Source organism: Neomonachus schauinslandi, chromosome 9 (assembly GCF_002201575.2).
Source record: "Neomonachus schauinslandi chromosome 9, ASM220157v2, whole genome shotgun sequence".
Classification (NCBI taxonomy): Eukaryota; Metazoa; Chordata; class Mammalia; order Carnivora; family Phocidae; genus Neomonachus; species Neomonachus schauinslandi.
The window spans coordinates 137446386-137467110 of NC_058411.1; the positions used below are offsets into that span (position 1 = coordinate 137446386).

At 37.0% G+C, this 20725-nt stretch overlaps 1 protein-coding gene across 2 annotated transcripts in view; it reads left to right on the forward strand.

Annotated features, from left to right (window-relative positions):
- Nucleotides 1-20725, forward strand: part of FANCI (FA complementation group I) — a 75541-nt gene that overhangs the window by 19477 nt on the left and 35339 nt on the right. For both annotated transcript variants that reach the window (XM_021680664.2, XM_044918337.1), the window contains exons 9-13: nucleotides 1498-1624; nucleotides 4786-4878; nucleotides 5910-6046; nucleotides 11693-11873; nucleotides 13358-13445. In XM_021680664.2, the coding sequence (XP_021536339.2) occupies nucleotides 1498-1624; nucleotides 4786-4878; nucleotides 5910-6046; nucleotides 11693-11873; nucleotides 13358-13445 (626 nt within the window). The remainder of the gene's footprint in view (nucleotides 1-1497; nucleotides 1625-4785; nucleotides 4879-5909; nucleotides 6047-11692; nucleotides 11874-13357; nucleotides 13446-20725) is intronic.

Below are 20725 nucleotides of genomic sequence, written 5' to 3' on the forward strand. Positions count from 1 at the left end.
TAATTAACCTTTCAGTCCCTGCCTTCACCTTAGCACAGAACTTCCCTAGTCCTCTCTGAGCTGCTTGGTACTAAAGCATCCTCTTCACCTCCCTCATGTGTAGCTCTCCAGGAGAATAGCCATAATTGTTGTGTAAGGTGTGAGTTTATAAGCTGTTTATAACGTGTCTACTCTGTGCCAGGAACTCTTTGGCCCTGGGACTATAGTGATGAACCAGTCAGACAGGTCCCTGCTTTTAGAGTTTAAATACTGGTGAGAAGAGAACAGAAAATAAATAAGAAAAATATTAGAAAGTGCTATGCAGATAACTCAAATAACGTGATAGTGACAGTGTAGCTACTTTAGAGTGGGTGGTCAAGGAAAACCTCTTAGAGAGGGTGCTACTTAACTAAAGCCTGAATGGTAAGAACTACTCTATGCAGATCAGGGAAAAGAACATTCTCAGTTAGTGGAATAGTTAGTACGAATGCAGGACACAGCTTGGCATGTCTGAAAAAGATTTTTTCTAAAGCAAGTATGTGTAGAGTGTTTACCTGTGCCAGGTGCTGTTCTAAGCACATAAACCTCACAACTACCCTATTTTGCCTCTATTTTATGCATGTGGAAACTGAGGCACAGAGAAATAAAGGAATATCCCAAGGTTATATAGCAGTGGAGCTGAGATTTCGATCAGGGCAGCTTGGCTGCAGGGCTCATGCTGTTAATCTGATTGCAGCCTACCACATCTGTAGGGTAGCTTTTTGTTATGTGGCTTGAGCAATTGATTAGTAGGTGGTCTTATATACTGAGTTAGGAAAGACTGATAGAAAAGCAGGTGTAGGACAAATAAGCTCAGTTTTAACCATGTTAAGTTTGAGAGGTATATTAGCATCCCATATGGAGGTATTAAGCAGACAGTCTAGAGCTAGAGGGAGAGGTCAGGACTGGAGATAAGAGATTGGAAAGAACTAAAACCATGGGACTGGATAGGGAATCCTAGGGAAATTGTGAAGAAAAAGAAACCCAAGACTGAGCTTAGAGGCATTCCACCATTTAAAGGGAGGATGAGCCAGCCCCCCCCCCCAAAAAGAAAGAAAAATTGGAGAAGAATTCAGTGACAGTGCCTCAGAAAAGAAGAGAGTGTTTCAAGAAGGAAGTGGTCAATTATGTCATATCTGCTGGGTATTAAGGTGGGACTTGATTATTGGTTTTGGCAACATAGAGGTCATTTGTAACCCTTGGAAGAATAGTCAAATGGCATTGAGGGGAGTGGGTAGGGAGGAGACAGAAGCCTGGTTGAATTGGATTTAACTGAGAACATGTAAAGAAGTGGAATTAATGATAATAGACAATTCATGCTTTCAGGAAGTTTTGTTACAAAGAAGCAAGGAATGAGGCAGTAGAATTTACACTTCCTGCCTCCAGTGATGGTATGAGTTCAGCTTGAGTTCATCTGAGTATCTGCACTCTTGTCTCTTGCTCAAACTGTAGCTCATACCTTTCTGTTGAATCTTGTAGGCTGTTGGATCTTGTTACCGTGCCATCAGGTGAACTGCGTCATGTGGAAGGCACCATTATTCTACACATCGTGTTTGCCATCAAACTGGACTGTGAACTAGGCAGAGAACTCCTGAAACACCTAAAGGTAGCCCCGGAATCCTACGGTGACCCAGGAGCTCTTTATGAAACGGGTGTTTCAACTCAGGCCTCTCTGATGCCCGTTAATGACAGGAGACGGAGGGGAAGCATTGTACAGTGGCCCTAGATCTAGAGGATGCCTTTTACTTTGAAAGTAGAAAATACATGTCACCACATTCTTAAGCAAGTTCCATTCTAAAACCATGCTTAAATGTTTGGGTGTTTAAAAAGAAAAAAAAGATGAGGACTGTTCAGGAAACTTAACATTTAATCATAACTCCGTCATCTGTTTCTGACCTCTGTTTCTCCATTTAAGAATTGGCATAGTGCCTATTTCTAGTAGTCTATTACGGAGTTTTGTGAAACTAAGTCATTCATCATTAAGTATTTGTGAAGTAGTAAGATTAAAATTAGAAGTGTTTTGAGCTCTTTTAAAGAACAGTATTGTACAGATAAAGGACTGTTTTTTCTTTTGGTTAAGACAGTGACCATCATTTTTCTTCATTTGCAAAGATCTATGTTTCCTTTCGTAATTAGAAAATAATCCGTGGGCTCATAATTTAGATCATGTGAAAATCCTTTTCCTCAGCAACCTTTCACACAGTGGTTTTCATTTTCCCATCTACTGACTATTCTTAGCCTTAATCAGTAACTATACTGGGAGTTGCAAAATGGTAGAACTAAGATAAAAAATTTTCTAAGTCTGTTATTCTTTCTACATTATTATTAGCTGGCTTCCGTAAAAAAAGCCTCCCCCTCCTATTTTTTGAATATTGTTATGCACCAACTAACCTTTTTTAATTCCTTATATTCATTATTCATTACTCCAAATGACCCATATTTGGCCACTTGGATCCTTCGAGTTGGCTCTTGTGTCCTTCTGACATGACCCTTTGAACACTGCTATCCAAGGCTCTCCTTGTACTTGGTTTGCCCCATATGGATACCATTTCTCCAAGGAGCCCTGGGTCCCTTTTGTAGGAAAGGATATTTAAAGATCATGATGTGGAGCTCAACTTTAAAGCTTCTTGATCTCCTCTGTATCTGTTCAGTCTTCTTTTTATTTAGGTTTATAGTAACTACATTATTGATCTTTTCAAAGAACGAGTTTTGTATTTTTTTTTTTAAGATTTTATTTATTTCAGAGAGAGAGAGCCCACGTGCTCGAAAGCAGGGGGGGGGGGGCGGGCAGAGAAGCTGACTCCCTGCTGAGCAGAGAGTCTGATGAGGGCTTGATCCCAGGACCCTGGGATCATGACCTGAGTTGAAGGCAGACGCTTAACGACTGAGCCACCCAGGCGCCCCACCAGTTTAGTATTTCTTTAAAGATTTTATTTATTTATTTGACAGAGACACAGCGAGAGAGGGAATACAAGCAGGGAGGTGGGAGAGGGAGAAGCAGGCTTCCCGTGGAGCAGGGAGCCCGATGCGGGGCTGGATCCCAGGACCCTGGGATCATGACCTGAGCCGAAGGCAGATGCTTAACAACTGAGCCACCCAGGCACCCCCAGTTTTGTATATCTTGATCTATTCCACTGTATTATTTTTGTTTGTTGGGTTTTTTTTTTTAATTTATTATTTATTTATTGTCTTTTGGGTATCATTTCTTTTAGGCCTCAAAGACCTATTTTTTAAACTTTATTGAGATATAATTTTTTTTATTTAAGTTCAATTCAGTTAACATATAGTGTATTATTAGTTTCAGAGGTAGAGTTTAGTGATTCATCAGTTGCATATGACACCCAGTGCTCATTACATCAACTGCCCTCCTTAATGCCCATCACCCAGTTACCCCATCCCCCCACCCACTTCCCCTCCAGCATCATTTGTTTCCTAGAGTTAAGAGTCTCTTATGGTTTGCCTCCCTCTCTGTTTTCATCTTATTTTATTTTTCCTTCCCTTCCCTTATGTTCATCTGTTTTGTTTCTTAAATTCCATATATGAGTGAAATCATACGGTTTTTGTCCTTCTCTGAGAGAAAATTTACATAACATAAAATTTATCCACTTTAAGTTTACAGTTAAGTGATTTTTCATAAGTTTACCTCGTTGTGCAACCATCACCATAATCCAGGTTTAGAACATTTTCATCACCCTGTAAAATCCCTCATGCCCATTTATAGTAAATTCACATTCCCAGGCCCAGGCAACCACTCATCTACTGTCTCTGTAGATTTACCTTTGCTAGACAGTTCATATAAATGGAATTATACAATATGTGATCTTTTGTGTATGGCTTCTTTCATTTAGCATGATGTTTTCAAAGTTATCCATGTGTTGTAGCGCATGTCAGTATTTCATTCTTTTTTCTTGTTTAATAGTATTCCACTGTGTGGATCTATCAGTTGGTTTAGCTGTTCACCAGTTGATGGACATTTGAATTGTTTCCACTTGGGGGCTATTATGAATAATACTGTTATGAACATTCACATGCAGGTCTTTGTGTGGACATATGTTTCACTTCTCTTAGATAGATACCTACAAGTGGAATTTCTGGGTTATGTGATAAATGTATACTTACATTTTTAAGAAACTACCAAAGTGGCTACATCATTTTACATTCCCACCAGCACTGTATGAGGGTTCGTTTCTCTACATCCTCGCCAACATTTGTTATTGTCCGTCTTTTTTATCATAGCTGTTTCAGTGTGTTTGAAACAGTATTTCACTGAGGTTTTGCTTTTCAGTCCCTTAATGATTGATAATTGAGCACTTTTTCATGTGCTGATTAGCTGTTCTGATATCTTCTCTGGGGAAATGTCTCTTTAAATCTTTTGCCCTTTTTTTGATTGCATGTCTTACTGAGTATTAGGAATTCTTTATATATTCTGAGTATAAGTCCTTTATCATGTATATAATTAGCAAGTATTTCTTCCAGTCTGTGGCTCATCTTTCTATCTTCTTAATGGTGTCTTTTGAAGCACAAATGTTTGAATTTTTATGAAGTCCAATTTATCAATTTTTTCTTGTATAAATTATGGTTTTGGTATTATATCTGAGTAATCTTTGCCTCATCCAAGGTTTTAAAGATTTTCCAATATGTTTTATGTTTAAGTTTTATAGTTTTAGGTCTTAAGTTTAAGTTTTGATCCATTTAAGGACCTGTTTTCAATAGGTTATGTTATACTTTTAAGATGTAAATAATGACTCCTTTTTGGTTTCTCTGTAGGCAGGACAGCAAGGAGATTTCAGTAATAACATATGTCCCTTCAGCATTGCCCTCCTGCTCTCTGTAACAAGAATACAAAGATTTGAGGAACAGGTATTTATTAATGACCTTTTGGTTCTGTAGTTGATAAAGAGCACAAGAGCCCTTTTTTAGCCCATTCTGCTAGCAGGAAATTCCTCTGTAAGGCATGTAGGCCCATGCTGTTTTCTGGGGGCTGCCTGGAGACTCGTTCAGGTACTTCGTGTATGTCTTTACTTCCTATGGTGTGGTAAGCCAGATGGTGAGTGGGAAGAAGGGTAGAAACATACCACACAGTCCAGGTGGCAAGAATGGGAAGTTTAGCTGGGAATTCACCAGCAGTTTTATTATGTTGCAGTTTTCTAAGAAATTATCCCTGATTGAGTTGAAATTAATGAGAACAATGTAGTTGTAAGGATGGAAATATAAAATCCTTTACTGTTTTTTCTCATATGTGTTCCCTGATTGTGGGTAATATTAACATTGATATTAGCCCTTTTCTTCTCTTTTTTTTTTTTTTCCTTTTTTTTTAGAGAATGAGGGGGTAGGGAGAGGGAGAGAATCTTTTTTTTAAGATTTTATTTATTTGAGAGCAAGAGTGAGAAAAAGCACAAGGAGGAGGAGCAGCGGGTGAGGAAGAAGCAGAATCCCCGCTGAGCAGGGAGCCCGATGGGGGCTCGATCTCAGGACCCTGGGATCATGACCTGGACCGAAGGCAGATGCTTAACTGACTGAGCCACCCAGGTGCCACAGAGCAAGAGAATCTTAAGTCGACTCCATGCTGGGCGTGGAGCCCGATGTGGGGCTCGATCTCACAACCCTGAGACCATGACCTGAGCCAAAATCAAGAGTTGGACACTTAACCAACTGAGCCACCCAGGCGCTCCTGCCCTTTTTCTCTCTTAAGGAATGCCTGCCTGTCTTCATGTCTTCAAGTCTTAAGTGCCCACTGAAAGTCACGATTTTTGTATCATACTCATCTAGTAAAACAGCTGTCTTAGGAATTCGAGTGTATGGCAGCAAATAAGAACAGTTAACAGAGTTAAGATTCTGTTGCATGGGCTATCATTTTTTGCTTCATTTTCCTGTTTCTTTCGTTATATTAGGTGTTTGACCTTTTAAAAGCTTCAGTTGTAAAAAGCTTTAAGGATCTTCAGCTTCTCCAAGGCTCAAAATTTCTTCAGAATCTAGTGCCTCATAGGTCTTGTGTTTCAACCATGATCTTGGAAGTCGTAAAGAATAGGTGAGTTCATTAAAAAAAAAAAAAGAATAGGTGAGTTCACGAACCAAACCCCAGTAGGTTCATAAATTATTTACTGTTAGAAAATGCAGTGTGATGCCGTACTTGGGGCTCATCAGAAAATTGATGACTATGGCTCTTGACTTCACATATTGCTGTTTAATCCCTTGAAATTGGTCACACGAGCTTTTCCTATATCGAAAAATCCTTAAATCCCAAGGCTTGATTTCTTGGCCACCTTGATAGCAAGAATACAAAGCTAAAGTGGGTGCCTTTGATCCTGTCATGATATCATACCTTTCTTGGCCTGAGTCTTCATTGACTTTTTAGATGAGTAAAAAAACATTAAAAGTTTTATTTACTTTTAACTGTTGAAGTTTGGGGCTGATGGATAAAATTGAATCAGCAGTTTTAGACAAATCCATTTTATTTCTTTTTAATTTTTAAAATTATTTATTTATTTGAGAGAGAGCATGAGTCGGGGAGAAGCAGATTCCATGCCAAGCAGGGAGTCTGATGCAGGGCTTGATCCCAGGACCCTGAGATCATGACCTGAGCCGAAGGCAGATGCTCAACTGACTGAGCCACCCAGGCGCCCCTAGAAAAACCCATTTTAAACCAAATTGAAAAGATTGGTAACCACACTGGTTTTTATTTTAATTTCAAGTTACACATTAGCTATTGTAACCGTCTTTACTGTGTCACGTTTGCTTTGTGGATTAAATGTTTTAAAGCTTTAAAATTTAAGCCATAATTTGATGTAAATCTCATTCCACATCCTGGAATTTTGATTTAGATTGAATTCACATGAGGTTGACACATAAGGCAAATTTCAGACTAGAATCCTTTGTTTCTGAGTGGTTTACCCATTGATAGGCTTTAAAGCTCCTGTATCTCCTCTGTATCTGGTTATTCTTTCTCCTGAGGTTTATAGTTGTATCTCCTGTATTTTCCCAACCCAGTGTCTTCAGTTTGGACTAAAGATACAGGCATATTAGCTAGCCAGGAAATTCATGGAAAGCTGCCCTTCTGAAAGTCCCAGGCAGCCAAAGGACCTGGCGTCCTATCTCCGTCTGTAATTAGGGTGGAGTGGGCTGTTAACACCAGGTAGGACCAAAACCTCGGCAGGGAGGGATTTGGAGAATATTACTAGACTCCCTAAAATAACCAACTGGTTAGTTATACATGCTTTCCCTAGTCAGTTAACCTCTAAATAATTTTATGTTGTATGTGATTAAATTTTTGGACCCCACTTACCACATTTTAATGGTATTTTATTGTATTTAGACTTAGACTTGCCTGTTAGTGTGTAGAGTTAATGTAGTAACGTTGATTTTTCACATTTCTGCTGTAACACAGTATATTCCTGAAAAACCTTCTGTTTTTTAAAATCACCACTCTAAAAATGACAGTATTTGTGGGGAAGATAGGGCTGAGAAGACTTATAATATATTTGACATTATAACCAGAGTACTGAGATTATTTTTAATTGAGATATAACTGACATATAGCATTATGTTAGTTTTAGGTGTACAACATAATGATTCAATGTTTGTATCATAAAATGATCACCACAGTAAGTCTAGTTAATATCCAATGTGTTTTTTTTAAGTATAATCGACATGCAATGTTATATTAGTTTCAGGTGTACAGCATATTGATTTGACAATTATGCACATTGCTCAGTGCTCACCATCTGTCACCATACAACGTTATTATTATTATAGACTATTCCCTGTACTATTCTTTTCATCTCTGTGACTTACTTATTTTATAACTGGAATTTCCTCTTAATCCCCTTTATCTATTTCTCCATAGCCAAGATACGAAAGCAACCCAAGTGTTCATCAATAGAAGAATGGATAAAGAAGATATGATACATACACACACACACTAAAATATCACTCAGCCTTAAAAAAGAATGACATTTGATATATTCTTTTTGCATATATTCTTTTTTTTTTCTCTAAGATTTATTTATTTTAGAGAGCACATGAGGGGGAGAGAGAGAGAAAGTCTTTTTTGTTGTTGTTCTGTTTCGCTTTGAGGGACAGAAAGTGTTAAGAAAACTCCACACTGAGTGTGGAGCCCAACTCAGGGCTTGATATCATGACCTAAGCCAAAACCAAGAGCTAGAAGCTTAACTGACTGAGCCACCCAGGCGCCCCTCCTAGATATTCTTAATATAAAAGTTCTGCTACAGTAATATGGGACTTTACCTTAAACAAGTTGTGGTAACCTGGAAAGGCACAGTACAGGAGTATTGAAGCTGAATTCTGGAGACTAGAACCAAATGCACAAATATTGGGGAGAACCACACAATAAACACTTCAAAGATACCAGTTTGCATGTGGCCTAAGCCAAAAGGAAGAAAATAGGCTGGGGTGCCTGGGTGGCTCACTCGGTTAAGCGTCTGCCTTCAGCTTGGGTCATGATCCCGGGTCCTGGGATTGAGCCCCGCCTCAGGCTCAGCAGGGAGTCTGCTTCTTCTCCCTCTGCCTCTCCCCTGGCTTGTGTACTCATTCTCAAATAAATAAATAAAATCTTAAAAAAGAAAACAACAGGCTAAAGGGCATCATGATCAGTAGTACTATATTCCTCTGTGGTTTGCTGTGTTCAGTTCTGTTGATATACTTTGTGTTTACCTGCAGATACTTCAAGGTACAAAACATTAAATGTGCTAGGAAAAAGGGCGCCTGGGTGGCTCAGTTGGTTAAGCGACTGCCTTCAGCTCAGGTCATGATCCCAGGGTCCTGGGATCGAGTCCCGCATCAGGCTCCCTGCTCTGCAGGGAGCCTGCTTCTCCCTCTCCCATTCCCCCTGCTTGTGTTCCCTCTCTCGCTGTGTCTCTCTCTGTCAAATAAATAAATAAAATCTTAAAAAAAAAAAAAAAAGTGCTAGGAAAAAATCACTTGTGAACCAGTTCAACTTCCAGGTTATATTTACTCCCCCAGTTAACAATCATGTCTGAGCTCTTTCCTGTAACTGTTACAGATAGACATTTTCTAGCAAATGGACTGTCTCCTTTCTCCAAGATTAGAACCTTAGTACACATATTATTTCTCCACTTTCTTCTTGCTAAGATTGTTATTAATAGTTATTTAGATTTTGTAGTAAATTTTACTGGTTTCTTTATCTTTTGAATTTGGAAATATGCCATTAGTATATAATTTTTACTATAATCCTTTCTGATATGTTTTATGGATAGTAAACTTTCTGAGTCTTGTCATATCTGGAAATGTCTTGATTTGCCCTCCCTCTGAACAGTAGTTTGACCAAGTAAAAATTTTAAGTTTATAATCATTTTCCATTGTCTTTGCATCTAGAATTACTGGTGAAAAGGCTGATGATTATCTGATTCTTTGTACTGTTGTAGATAATCTGTTATTTTCTTCATGGGAACTTGTAAGACTTCATTTCTATTTTTGATGTTCTGAAATTTAACACAATTTATATAAGTTCCTTTTTAATTCATTCCTGGTTGATACCTGGTGTGCCTTTTCATTTGTAAGGATTCGTGTCTTTCTAAACTCTGATTTTCTCCTTACTTTCTTTAATTAATCCCTTCCTTTTTTATCTCCATTCTCTCCTATTAGCTGTTGGAATATTTTTGTATCCCGTGTGTCTTAATTTTTCTTTCAAGCTTTTCATACTTTTGTCTTTTTATGTGAAATTCTACAAAAATCCCTTAGTTCTTTTATTTCATTAATTTGTTCTTCAGTCCTGTTTATTTTACTCTTAGGTTTATCTATTGAGTTTCACACTCCAGGAATCATGTTTTTCATTTCTAAAATTCTAGTTGGTTCTTTTTCGTAAGTCTGTTTTTTGTGTCATGCTGTAATATTCTCATTTAAGGATATTTTTTATTAGACTTTTTAAATCTACTTCTTTGTGTTCCATTAACCTTTTTCCTCAGGTATTCTCTTCATTGAGTTTTGTTGCTTCTCTTTCAAGTCTTTTTTCTTATATTTGGTGATTATTGGTTGTCTCCTTGTTATTGCTGGTGTTCCCCGTTAGTTTGTCTGAGAGTTCCATATTGTTGAATACAGTTTGCCTCTGATGTGAAGGTAGTGGTAGGATATGCCAAGGGCTGACCTCCCTAATTGTCCAGCATGTTGCCATACTCAGAGTGCTTCTCTGCATCTGAGGCCCAAGCTCCTCTACTCACAGATCCCACCTAAGGACAGCCTCATTGTTACTCATTTCTTCCCATAAACTGGGGGTGCAATGGGCTGTTGGAGAAGAAGGTAGAGAAGGATGCTGTGTACCTAACTGTTCATACTGGGGAATTCCAGCCAGTAATCACACAGGTGGCCCCAGAATCCCTTCCAGTTCCCAGCTTATCTGCCTTTGGTATCTGCTTTTGGAGCCACCCCTTCATTTTGCACCCTGTGGTCTGTGGCTTCATTTTTCATTCTTGTGTTACATTTCTTTCACTTTTTAAGGATTCTTTATAATTGCTATTCAGTCAGAAACACCTCTTATTTTTCCACATTATCATGGATTGTACAAGTGCACTGTATATAGGCATACACGTACAGATGTGTGTATCTTCTCCGTCATTTGTAGGTTTTGGGGGTGAGAAGAATAGAGCATGTGCTCAGTCTATTATCTTGATCCCAGATCTCCAAAGTGTGAATATTATTAAAATCTGTTGAAATGTTATGAGAATCTGTTCACAACTGTCTCCTTTATTCTTTAATGCTGTATTATAATTTGTTGCTCTTTAGCAGGTAGAAATAATGATACAGAGGTTATTATAAGCATATCATTTCCTCTACTGTGGGTAACATTAAATGGTATAAAATTACCAAGGATTGGGCGCCTGAGTGGCTCAGTTGGTTAAGCGACTGCCTTCGGCTCAGGTCATGATCCTGGAGTCCCGGGATCGAGTCCCACATTGGGCTCCCTGCTGAGCAGGGGGTCTGCTTCTCCTTCTGACCCTCTTCCCTCTTGTGCTCTCTGTCTCTCATTCTCTCTCTCAAATAAATAAATAAAATCTTTAAAAAAATAAATAAAATCACCAAGGATTCTACTGCTGTGCAAGAGGTTATTTGTAGGTTTGGCTCATGCCTTTGAAACCAAATCATGCATTGATTCGTACTATAAATGTGAATATGATATAAATATAAATATGTGGATATATAAATTTGAATATAAATATTCCTGCTATAAACATTTACTGCGAGCCTTCTAAATGTTAGTTGTGTGTAAGGCTGTATGAGTAAAAGTATGACTACAAGATGGTCTCTACCATGGAGAAATTCATTCTGGGGAGGGAGGCAAACTTGTGTGTATAGATTATAAGTGTTGTTAGTGTCATGGGGGAAATAAAAGAAGCAACAATTAGCTTCCAGTCATGAAATCTTGAATGGAAATGTGTAATGGTCAGTACATTGAGATATTCCAGTTTCATCTGTATGTTTTTGAATATTCTGTAGTTTCTGGATTTTTTCCAGTGTTCTGTCAGTGGAAATACTGACAGGAATTCAGAATTCTGACAGATAAGGATGCATGAAAAGAAAAGGTTCATGTGAAGAATGTTGGTGATCCGGGTCAAATTTGGGAAATGTGTAAACATGACAATGAGTATAAAGGTAAGGTATCTTCCTAAGCTTTTCTTTTTAACTAAGCTTTGTTTTCTTGCAGTGTTCATAGTTGGGATCATGTTACTCAGGGTCTGGTGGAACTTGGCTTCATTTTAATGGATTCATATGGGCCAAAGAAGATTCTTGATGGAAAAACTATTGAAACCGGCTCAGGTCTTTCAAAAATACCAAACCAGCATGCATGTAAGCTGGGTGCTAATATCCTGTTGGAAACTTTTAAGGTGAGTCTCTAGTTTGGCAACCATTCCCTAATTTGGTAAAATTGTATTATAAACAAAGCATGGCATTTGCTTGGGAGCTTGGAGGACAAGGCAATTTGAGGATGCAGCAGTTTCCAGGAACAGAGGCTGGGATAGTAATTGAAACTACTACAACAAGTAATTGATAGAATATTTGCTTTTTCGTCCTTTATTTATATGAGGTTTTTATTTATTTTAATTTCTTCTTTTTCTGTTCCTCAGAAGTTTGAATATAAATTAGCTTTTCATGATTTACTCTTCTTCCTCCAGTAGTAAATAATTTTTTATCATATTCTGTTTTGGGCCATGGTTTTGGATGCTATTATACAAAAAAAAATCTTTTAGATTATTTTTAGATAATGTAGAACTGTAGAACATCAAGCTTGAAGAATCATGCTTATTGGTTCATTGTTTTTGAAGAAACCAAAATAGTTCTTACATTTTTAAATTCATTACCATATAACGACTGTCATCTCAATCTTAATTTCTGAAACAGCTTTCAAAAATGCATTTCCTTTCAATTAAAACAAAAGCTAGGTTATGTCTGAGGCTAAACAACTTTGCTAATGATTCCTCTATGTCATTTTCTTGACATTGAATTAATGTAGCTACACGCCAAAAGTGTCTGCTGAAAATGTTATTTGGAGGCTAATTTGAATGTAAATCTAGTGTTCTGATCCAGAACTATCAAGTGAATGTGTATAATACTCCTTGAGAGTTGTCTGTTGGATGATATAAATGACCCTTTTTAATAGTAATCTGATTAAAAGAGTGAGAGATTTTAATATTTTTTGTTTTAAGATTAATGCTTTTTTAAAACTAGTGAGGTTCTCTTTGGTTTCACAAAGATGTTGTCTTTGTTAAGGCATCTATAAAGCATATAATTTACTACTAATCCAGTGTTAGTCTGAGGTCTGAAAGAAACTAGTCTGTACCTTAAAGTAATCAAGTTGAGGTAAGAATTTTAATGAAAATTTGAGTGAAAATTCAAAACAGATCTTTTTTTTTTTTTTTTTTTTAGGTGACTACTGTGCTTCCAGAAACTGAGGAAGGGTTTGGTGAAGATTTTTCAGATTTCCAGAAATTTTCATGGGCTTTTAAATTTTCAGATGAAAGTCATACATAGCATACTGTCAGAAATAAGGGTTTTGGCATGTAATGGATACCTAAGTAGAATTATTCCTGTTTGATGCTGAACCTAACACATAGTAGTACTTTCATGTGAGCTCTCTTGTAGGCTAATAAACATGGTAGTTTGCCCTGCTAATGAATCTTCTGAGCACAGAATAAGGATAGAATTGAGTGATTCTGTCTTTCCAGACGATTCACAGTATATTTGTCTTTGAAATAAACAGTCAAGTTTTACCCATATCCAAACTGTTCCTCATTCTGCCTAACATGAATTGATGCAGTTATAAGCTGAAGGTCACCATGGAATATTTTATTGACTGTTCTGTTCTTTTTAGATCCATGAGATGATCAGACAAGAAATTCTGGAGCAAGTACTCAACAGGGTTGTTACCAGAGCATCCTCTCCCATCAGTCATTTCTTAGGTATTGAACTGTGAAAGGGTGAAAAGGTGTGAAAGTTCTAAGGAATATTTTCATGTAAATATCATACTGTTTTGGTCCTGGAATTTTTTTTTTTTTAATGTGGCGCTTGAACTCAGATGCTGAGATCAAGACCTGAGTTGAGATCAAGAGTCAGACACTTAACTGACTGAGCCACCCAGGCGCCCTGGTCCTGGAAGAAAATTTTTAATGATGCAGTACTTTAATGCAGTATCTTTGATTATGATGTCAATGAGACATAAGTCCATTTACATCGTGGCCGTCAAGAAGGAAAGGAGCATATATAACTAATGAGTAAAACTATCTTGCATCAGCTCTCTCTCTTCTGTTTTACTGTTTCTGTAGTGAGTGTTGTACTTATGCTGCAACTCATTGACCACCCATCTCCTTAACCCTTGACGTTCTAGCTTCAGTACTCCTCTCTTTGTATTTTAATACATATTTTCTAATGCCAAATCCACTGGTCTTTTCTTAGCCACCGACTTTCCTAATTTCTGTATCATTCAACACCACAATTTCCTTGAAACTTTCTTAGATAGGTTCTCTGGTAACTAACAGTTTGCTTTGTATCGTGCGTGTGATCAGTTCTTCTCTTCCTCCTTTAGTGGTTCCTTTTCTTCTAACCTTAAGCATCAAGATTCTGCAAAGTTCAGTCCTTGACACTCTATTCTACTTTTTTTCCTTCTTTACAGCTTTATTGAAGTATAATTGAAGTACAGTAATCTCTACATATTTAAAGTCTAAGAGTTTGATGACTTGACATGTGTACAGCTGTGAAACCATCTACACAATGAAGATGAACTATCACCCACAGATGTTTCCTGGTGCCTCTTTGTAATTCTTTCCTCCATCCCACTCTTGCTCCCCACCGCCTGTCTCCAGATGAGTCTGCTTTCTGTCTATAAATTAAATGCCATTTTTTGAATTTTATGTAAATGGAATCCTACTGTATGCACTCCTTTTTTTGTCTGACTTCTTTCACTTAGAATAATTTTGCCATGGTTGTTGCATGGATCAGTAGTTGGTCCCTTTTTATTAGTAGTAGTAATACCTGGTGAGAATATGACCTCAGTTTATTTATTCATTTGCCTGTGGACAGGTTATGTAGGTTGTTTCTGTTTTGGGGCTATAATGAATAAAGCTGCTATGAACATCATGTTTAAGTCTTTCTGAGGAAATACGCTTTCATTTCTCTTGGGAAAATACCTGGTACTGGAATGGGTGCATCATATGGTAGATCTATGTTTAATAGTTTAAGAAACTGCCAGACTGTTTTCCAAAGTGGTTGTACCATTTTACATTTCTACCAACAGTGTTGCTCGTCACTCCACATTGTGACCAATACTTGGTATGGTTAGTCTTTTTAATTTTAGTCATTCTGATAGGTGCATGATAGTATCTCATTGTGGTTTTCAAATGTCTGTTGAAATCTTTTGTCCATTTTTAAAAATTGAGTTGTTTGCCCCCTTATTACTGAGTTGTAAAAGTTCTTTATATATTCTAAACACAAGTCCTTTGTGTTTAGATATGTGGGTTGTTTTTTTTTTTTAAGATTATTTATTTATTTATTAGAGAGAACACAGAGGGAGAGTCAGAGGGAGAAGCAGACTCCCCGCCGAGTGGAGAGCCCAACGTGGGGCTCGATCCCAGAACCCCGAGATCACAACCTGAGCCAAAGGCAGACTCTTAACTGACTGAGCCACCCACACACCCCCGATATGTGTTTTGCAAATATTTTCTCCTCGTCTGCGGTTTGACTTAATGTTTGTAACAGTGTTGTTTGAAGAGCAAGTATTTTTAATTTATCAGTTATCAATTTATCAGTTTCTTTTTATATTTCCTGCTTTTTGTGTCATGTGTTAAAGAATCCTTGCCTACAACGAAAATCACTAAGATTCACTAAGATTTTTTCCTCTGTTTTCTACTAGAAGCTTTATAGTTACAGCTTTTATACTTAGATCTGTGATCCATTTTTGTTAAATTTTATATATGGTGTGAAGTAACCGAGTCCCCCGACCCTTTGGCTATTGTGCTCCAGCACAATTTTTTAAAAAGATTGTCTTGGCATTACCATGGAATCTTGGAATTACCATGGCATCTTTGCTGAAATCAACCAACCATATATATGTGGGTCTATTTTAGGAATCTGTTCCAATGATCTGTTTATTGTCTTGATTAATATACCTTTATAATAAGTCTTAAAATCAAGTAGTGTAAATCTTTCAACTTTGTTCTTTTTCAAAATAGTTTTGGCTAATCTAGGTGCTTTGCATTTCCAAATAAGTTGTAGAATTAGTTTGTCAATTTTTATAAAAGACCTGCTCAGGTTTTGATTGAGATTTCCTTGAATGTATGGATCAATTTGGGAGACAGTTGGCATCTTAACAATATTGAGTCTTCTAACCCATCCATGAACACAGTACATCTTTCCATTTATTTAGATCTTCTTTAATTTCTTTTAGCAATGTTTGTAGACTTCAGTATGGATCTTGCATATCTTTTGTCAGCTTTATCCCTAAGTATTTCATTTTTTTGATGCTATTGTTCATGATAATTTTTAAAATTTCAATTTCTAATTGTTAATTGTTAGCATGTAGAAATGGTTGCTTTTTTATACTGATCTTATATCCTGCAACATTGCTAAACCCATTTTATTAGTTATAATTGCTTTTTGACAGTTCCTTAGGATTTTCTACATACAAATCATGTCACCTGCAAATCAAAACATTCCTGATACCAGTAATTTGCATCTTCCTTATCAGTTTGGGTTAGAGACTTGTCAGTTTTACTGATCTTTTAAAGAATGAGCTTCTGGTTTGAATTCTCTCCATTGTTTTCTGTTTGCAATTTCATTGATTTCTGCGTATTTCTTCTTTTTTTTAAAATTTGATTTATTTACTTGAGAGAGAGAGAGAAGAAAAAAAAAACACAAGTGGGGGAAGGAGCAGAGGGAGAGGAAGGGGGAAAGAATCTCAAGCAGACTTTGTGCTGAGCTCAGAGCCTGACACAGGGCTTGATCACATGACCCTGAGATCATGACCTAAGCTGAAACCAAGAGTTGGATGCTTAACAGACTGAGCCACCCAAACACCCTTCTGCTTCTTATTTCTTACCTTTTGCTTGCTTTGGGTTTATTTTGCTCTTGTAACTGGTTGAAAAAAAAATCAAAGAGAATATTTCATGTCCTTTGAAAAATTTAGATTTCAGAGTTCATTTAGAACAGTATTATTGGAATATAGCCAAGCTTAATTATTTATGTGTTTTCTATCTTGCTTTTATGTTATACCAGCAGACTTGAGTAGTTGTCATTTATATAATGTGGCCCATAAAGCCTAAAATAGTTACTATCAGGCCCTTTATAGAAAAAGTGTGCCAACTTGTGGTCTCTTATATTTACTTGGATGTTTACATTGCTTTTTCTTCCTTCCTGATGTTCCAGGTTTCCTTTTGTTTGTGTGAAGGGTTTTAACTAACATTTGTTAAATAAAAACAGGGCTGTTCAGGTTATCTAAATCTTCTAGGTAAACATTGGTAGTTTATGCTTTCAAGGAATTTAACCATTTCATCTTGATTTATCAAATTTATTGCCATAAAGTCGTCAGATTCCTTTTAATGACTCTAGGTTCTATATTGATGTACCCATTCTTATTCCTGAGAGCCATGATGTGCATCTTCTTTTTTCTTATCACTGAAGCAAAAGATTTATCAATTTTATTAATCTTAAAAAACCAGCTTTTGGTTTCACTGAATTTATGTTTTTGTTTTTAGTTTCATTTATTTCTGCTCTTTTTTGTTTCCTTTCTACTGCTTGCTTTGGGTTTAATCTGTGCTTTTTTTGGTTAGAAGCTTAGGCCATTAATCTGAGACTTTTTTTTTTAATACAAGCATTAAATTATAAATTTCCATCAACAATTGCCTTAGCTACATCCCATAAATTTTGTTTTTAATTTTCATTCAGGTCCAAATACTTTCTAATTTCCCTTGTGATTTGTTCTTTGACCTATATGTTATTTAGAAGTATGTTGTTCAGCTTTTGAATATTTGGAGATTTTCCAGCTATTTTTCTGTTGTTGATTTCTAATTTGTTATAAAACATACTGTCTATGACATGAGTGTTTTTTTAAGCTTATTTATTTATTTAAGTAATCTCTACCCCCAGCACGGAGTCCAAACTCAAAACCCTAAGATTAAGAGTCATATGCTCTTGTGATGGAGTCAGCCAGGCGCTCCTATGACATGAATTTTTAAAAATTCATTGAGACTTGTTTCAGTCTCAGAATATGGTCTATTTTGAAAAATGTTCTGTGTGCTTTTGTGAAAAGAATAGGTGCGGTTTCCCATAACTCAAATTAGATGATTGAAGTCTTCTGTATCCTTACAGATTTTCTGTCTACTTCTTAAGAGAGGAGTGTTCAGATCTATGACTTTGTAATTATAGATGTGTCTGCTTCTTCTAGTTCTGTCAGTTCTTGCTTTATGTATCTTAAAACTTCGTTAATAGGGACATACTCATTTAGGATTGTTATGTCCTCTTGGTTAATTGACCTATTAATTGTTAGGAAATGATCTTTTTTGTTCCTGGGAATATTATTTGTTCTGAAGTCTACTTTGATAATTAATATAACTTCTCCAGTTTTCTTTCTTTCTTTTTTAAGATTTATTTATTTTAGAGAGAGCATTGAGTAGGAGGAGCAGAGGGACAGGGAAAGAGAATCTTAAGCAGGCTCTGCGCTGAGTGCAGAGCTCAGTGTAGGGCTCCGTCTCACAACCCTGAGATCACGACCTGAGCCAAAATCAAGAGTCAGATGCTTAACCCACTGTATCACCCAGGCACCCCTCTCCAGTTTTCTTTTGGTCAGTGTTAGCGTGGTATATTTTTTTCATCTTTTTAGTTTTAACTTATTTATATCTTTATAGTTAACATGGGTTTCTTGTAGAAAACATAAAATTGTGTCTTTTTTAATCTTTTTTGATCATCTAGTAACTTAAATTGGGGCATGCTGTTTACATTTAATGTGATTTAAAAAATGTGATTATTATCTGGCTCTTTGTTTTCTATTTTGTCCATCTGTACTTGGTTCCCTTTTTTCTCCTTTTCTGCCTTCATTTGGGTTGAATTTTTTTTTAATTCCATTTTATCTTGCTAATTTGATTACTTCTACCTCTATTTTATTTTCTTTCGGGTTGCTTTAGCGTTTATGGTACATCTTTAACTTACTTTAGTTTACCTTTAAGTAGTGGTATACCTCAACAGTATACATCCATTTCTTACCTCTGTTCTTATGATTTGTGCTATTCTCATACATTTTACTTCTCTATTTATTGAATTATGTCTACATGGTTATGTTTGCTTTAAACAGTCAATTGTTTTTCAAGAATTTTTTAAAATAAAATGTCTTTTATTTTTACCCATGCATTTACTATCTCTGGTGCTTTTTCCTTTGTGTAGATCTAGATTTCTTTCTTTCTTTCTTTCTTTTTTTAAGAGTTTATTTATTTATTAGCACAAGCAGGGTGAGGGGCAGAAGGAGAAGCAGACTCCCCGCTGAGCAGGGAGCCCGATGCAGACCTTGATCACGAGACTCCGAGATCATGATCCAAGCTGAAGGCAGATGCTTAACCGACTGAGCGACCCAGGTGCCCCTAGATCCGGATTTCTATCCAATATCATTTTCTGTCTACCTTTAACTTTTGATCTGCCATTGTTGGATTCTTCTGTATGTCACAGAAAGTTTTCATTTAGTGTTAGTTTTTTGGATTTTTTTGTTTTAATTTTTTTTTTAATATTTTATTTATTTATTTGACAGAGAGGGAACAGAAGCAGGGGGAGTGGGAGAGGGAGAGGGAGAAGCAGGCTTTCCACGGAGCAGGGAGCCCGATGGAGGGCTCCATCCCAGGACCCTGGGATCATGACCTGAGCCGAAGGCCAATGCCTAATGACTAAGCCACCCAGGCACCTCTAGTGTTAGTTCTTTGAAAGGCATTTTTGCTCGGTATAGAATTCCAGATTGACAGGATTTTTTTTTTTTTTTAAGATTTTATTTATCTATTTGACAGAGAGCAAGACAGGGAACACAAGCAGGGGGAGTGGGAGAGGGAGAAGCAGGCTTCCCGTGGAGCAGAGAGCACGATGCAGGGCTTGATCCCAGGACTCTGGGATCATGACCTGAGCTGAAGGCAGATGTTTAATGACTGAGCCACCCAGGTGCCCCAACGGTATTGTTTTCTCTTAGTGCTCTAAAAATGTTACTTTACTGTTCTTTTGGTTTTCATCATTTCTAATAAAAAGTCAGCTTTCGTTCATACCCTTTTCCTCTCTATATAATTTTTTTATTTTCAGATTTTCTCTTTATCAGTGGTTTTAAGCAATTTAATTATGATGTGCTTTAGTGTAGCTTTCTCCATGTTTCTGGTGGTTGGAGTTTGTCAAGCTTCTAGGATCTGTAGGTTTATGGTTTTCATCGAGTTTGGAACGTTTTGAGATTATTTCTTCAAAAACTTTTTTCTCTCATCTCCCTCCCACTAGCACACACTTCCCCCACCCCCACCCTGGCCCCACAGCAGTACTTATGTAGTAGGCTGCCTTACATTGTTACATAGCTCACAGATTTTCATTTTTAGTCTTTTTTAACTGTTTCATTTTAGATAATGTGTATTGGTATAACTTCTAGCTCCCAAATCTTTTCTTCTGCAGTGATCTTTTCCTCTGCTGTTGATCTCATCCAGTAAATTTTTCAATAGACATTTGTATCTTTCTGAGTATAGGACCTTTTATATTATGAGGTGTCTGCGCTGTGGTTCTTGTGAATGTGAACTGTTTCCTGTCCTTTGTGACCTCTGAGAATATATCTGCCTGCTCCTTGCTGGTGAGTCTTTCCTTGGCTTATGGTAGCTTCCTTACAATCATATACCTTCCAGAGCACAGCTGATCTACAAAGGGGGCTTCTTGCACATCTCCAGAGCCTTCTTCCCATATAGCTCTTTCCTTTCTAGTACTCTGCCCTGTGAATTCTTGCCACCTTAGCTTTCCTGAATTCCCATCTCCATCCCTTTAAATTGGGAAAACCACTGGACTTGGAGTTTCCCCTCTCTGCTGCTGCCTTGAAACTCTCCAGGCAGTAAGATGGGACAGTCATAAGGCTCACCCTCTGTGTTTCCCTTCTCTCAGGGATCATGGTCCTGTACTACTTGTTGTCTGGTATCTGAAAATTATTGTTTAGTGTAATTTGACCTTTTTCTTTTTCCTTTTTTTTTTTTTTTTT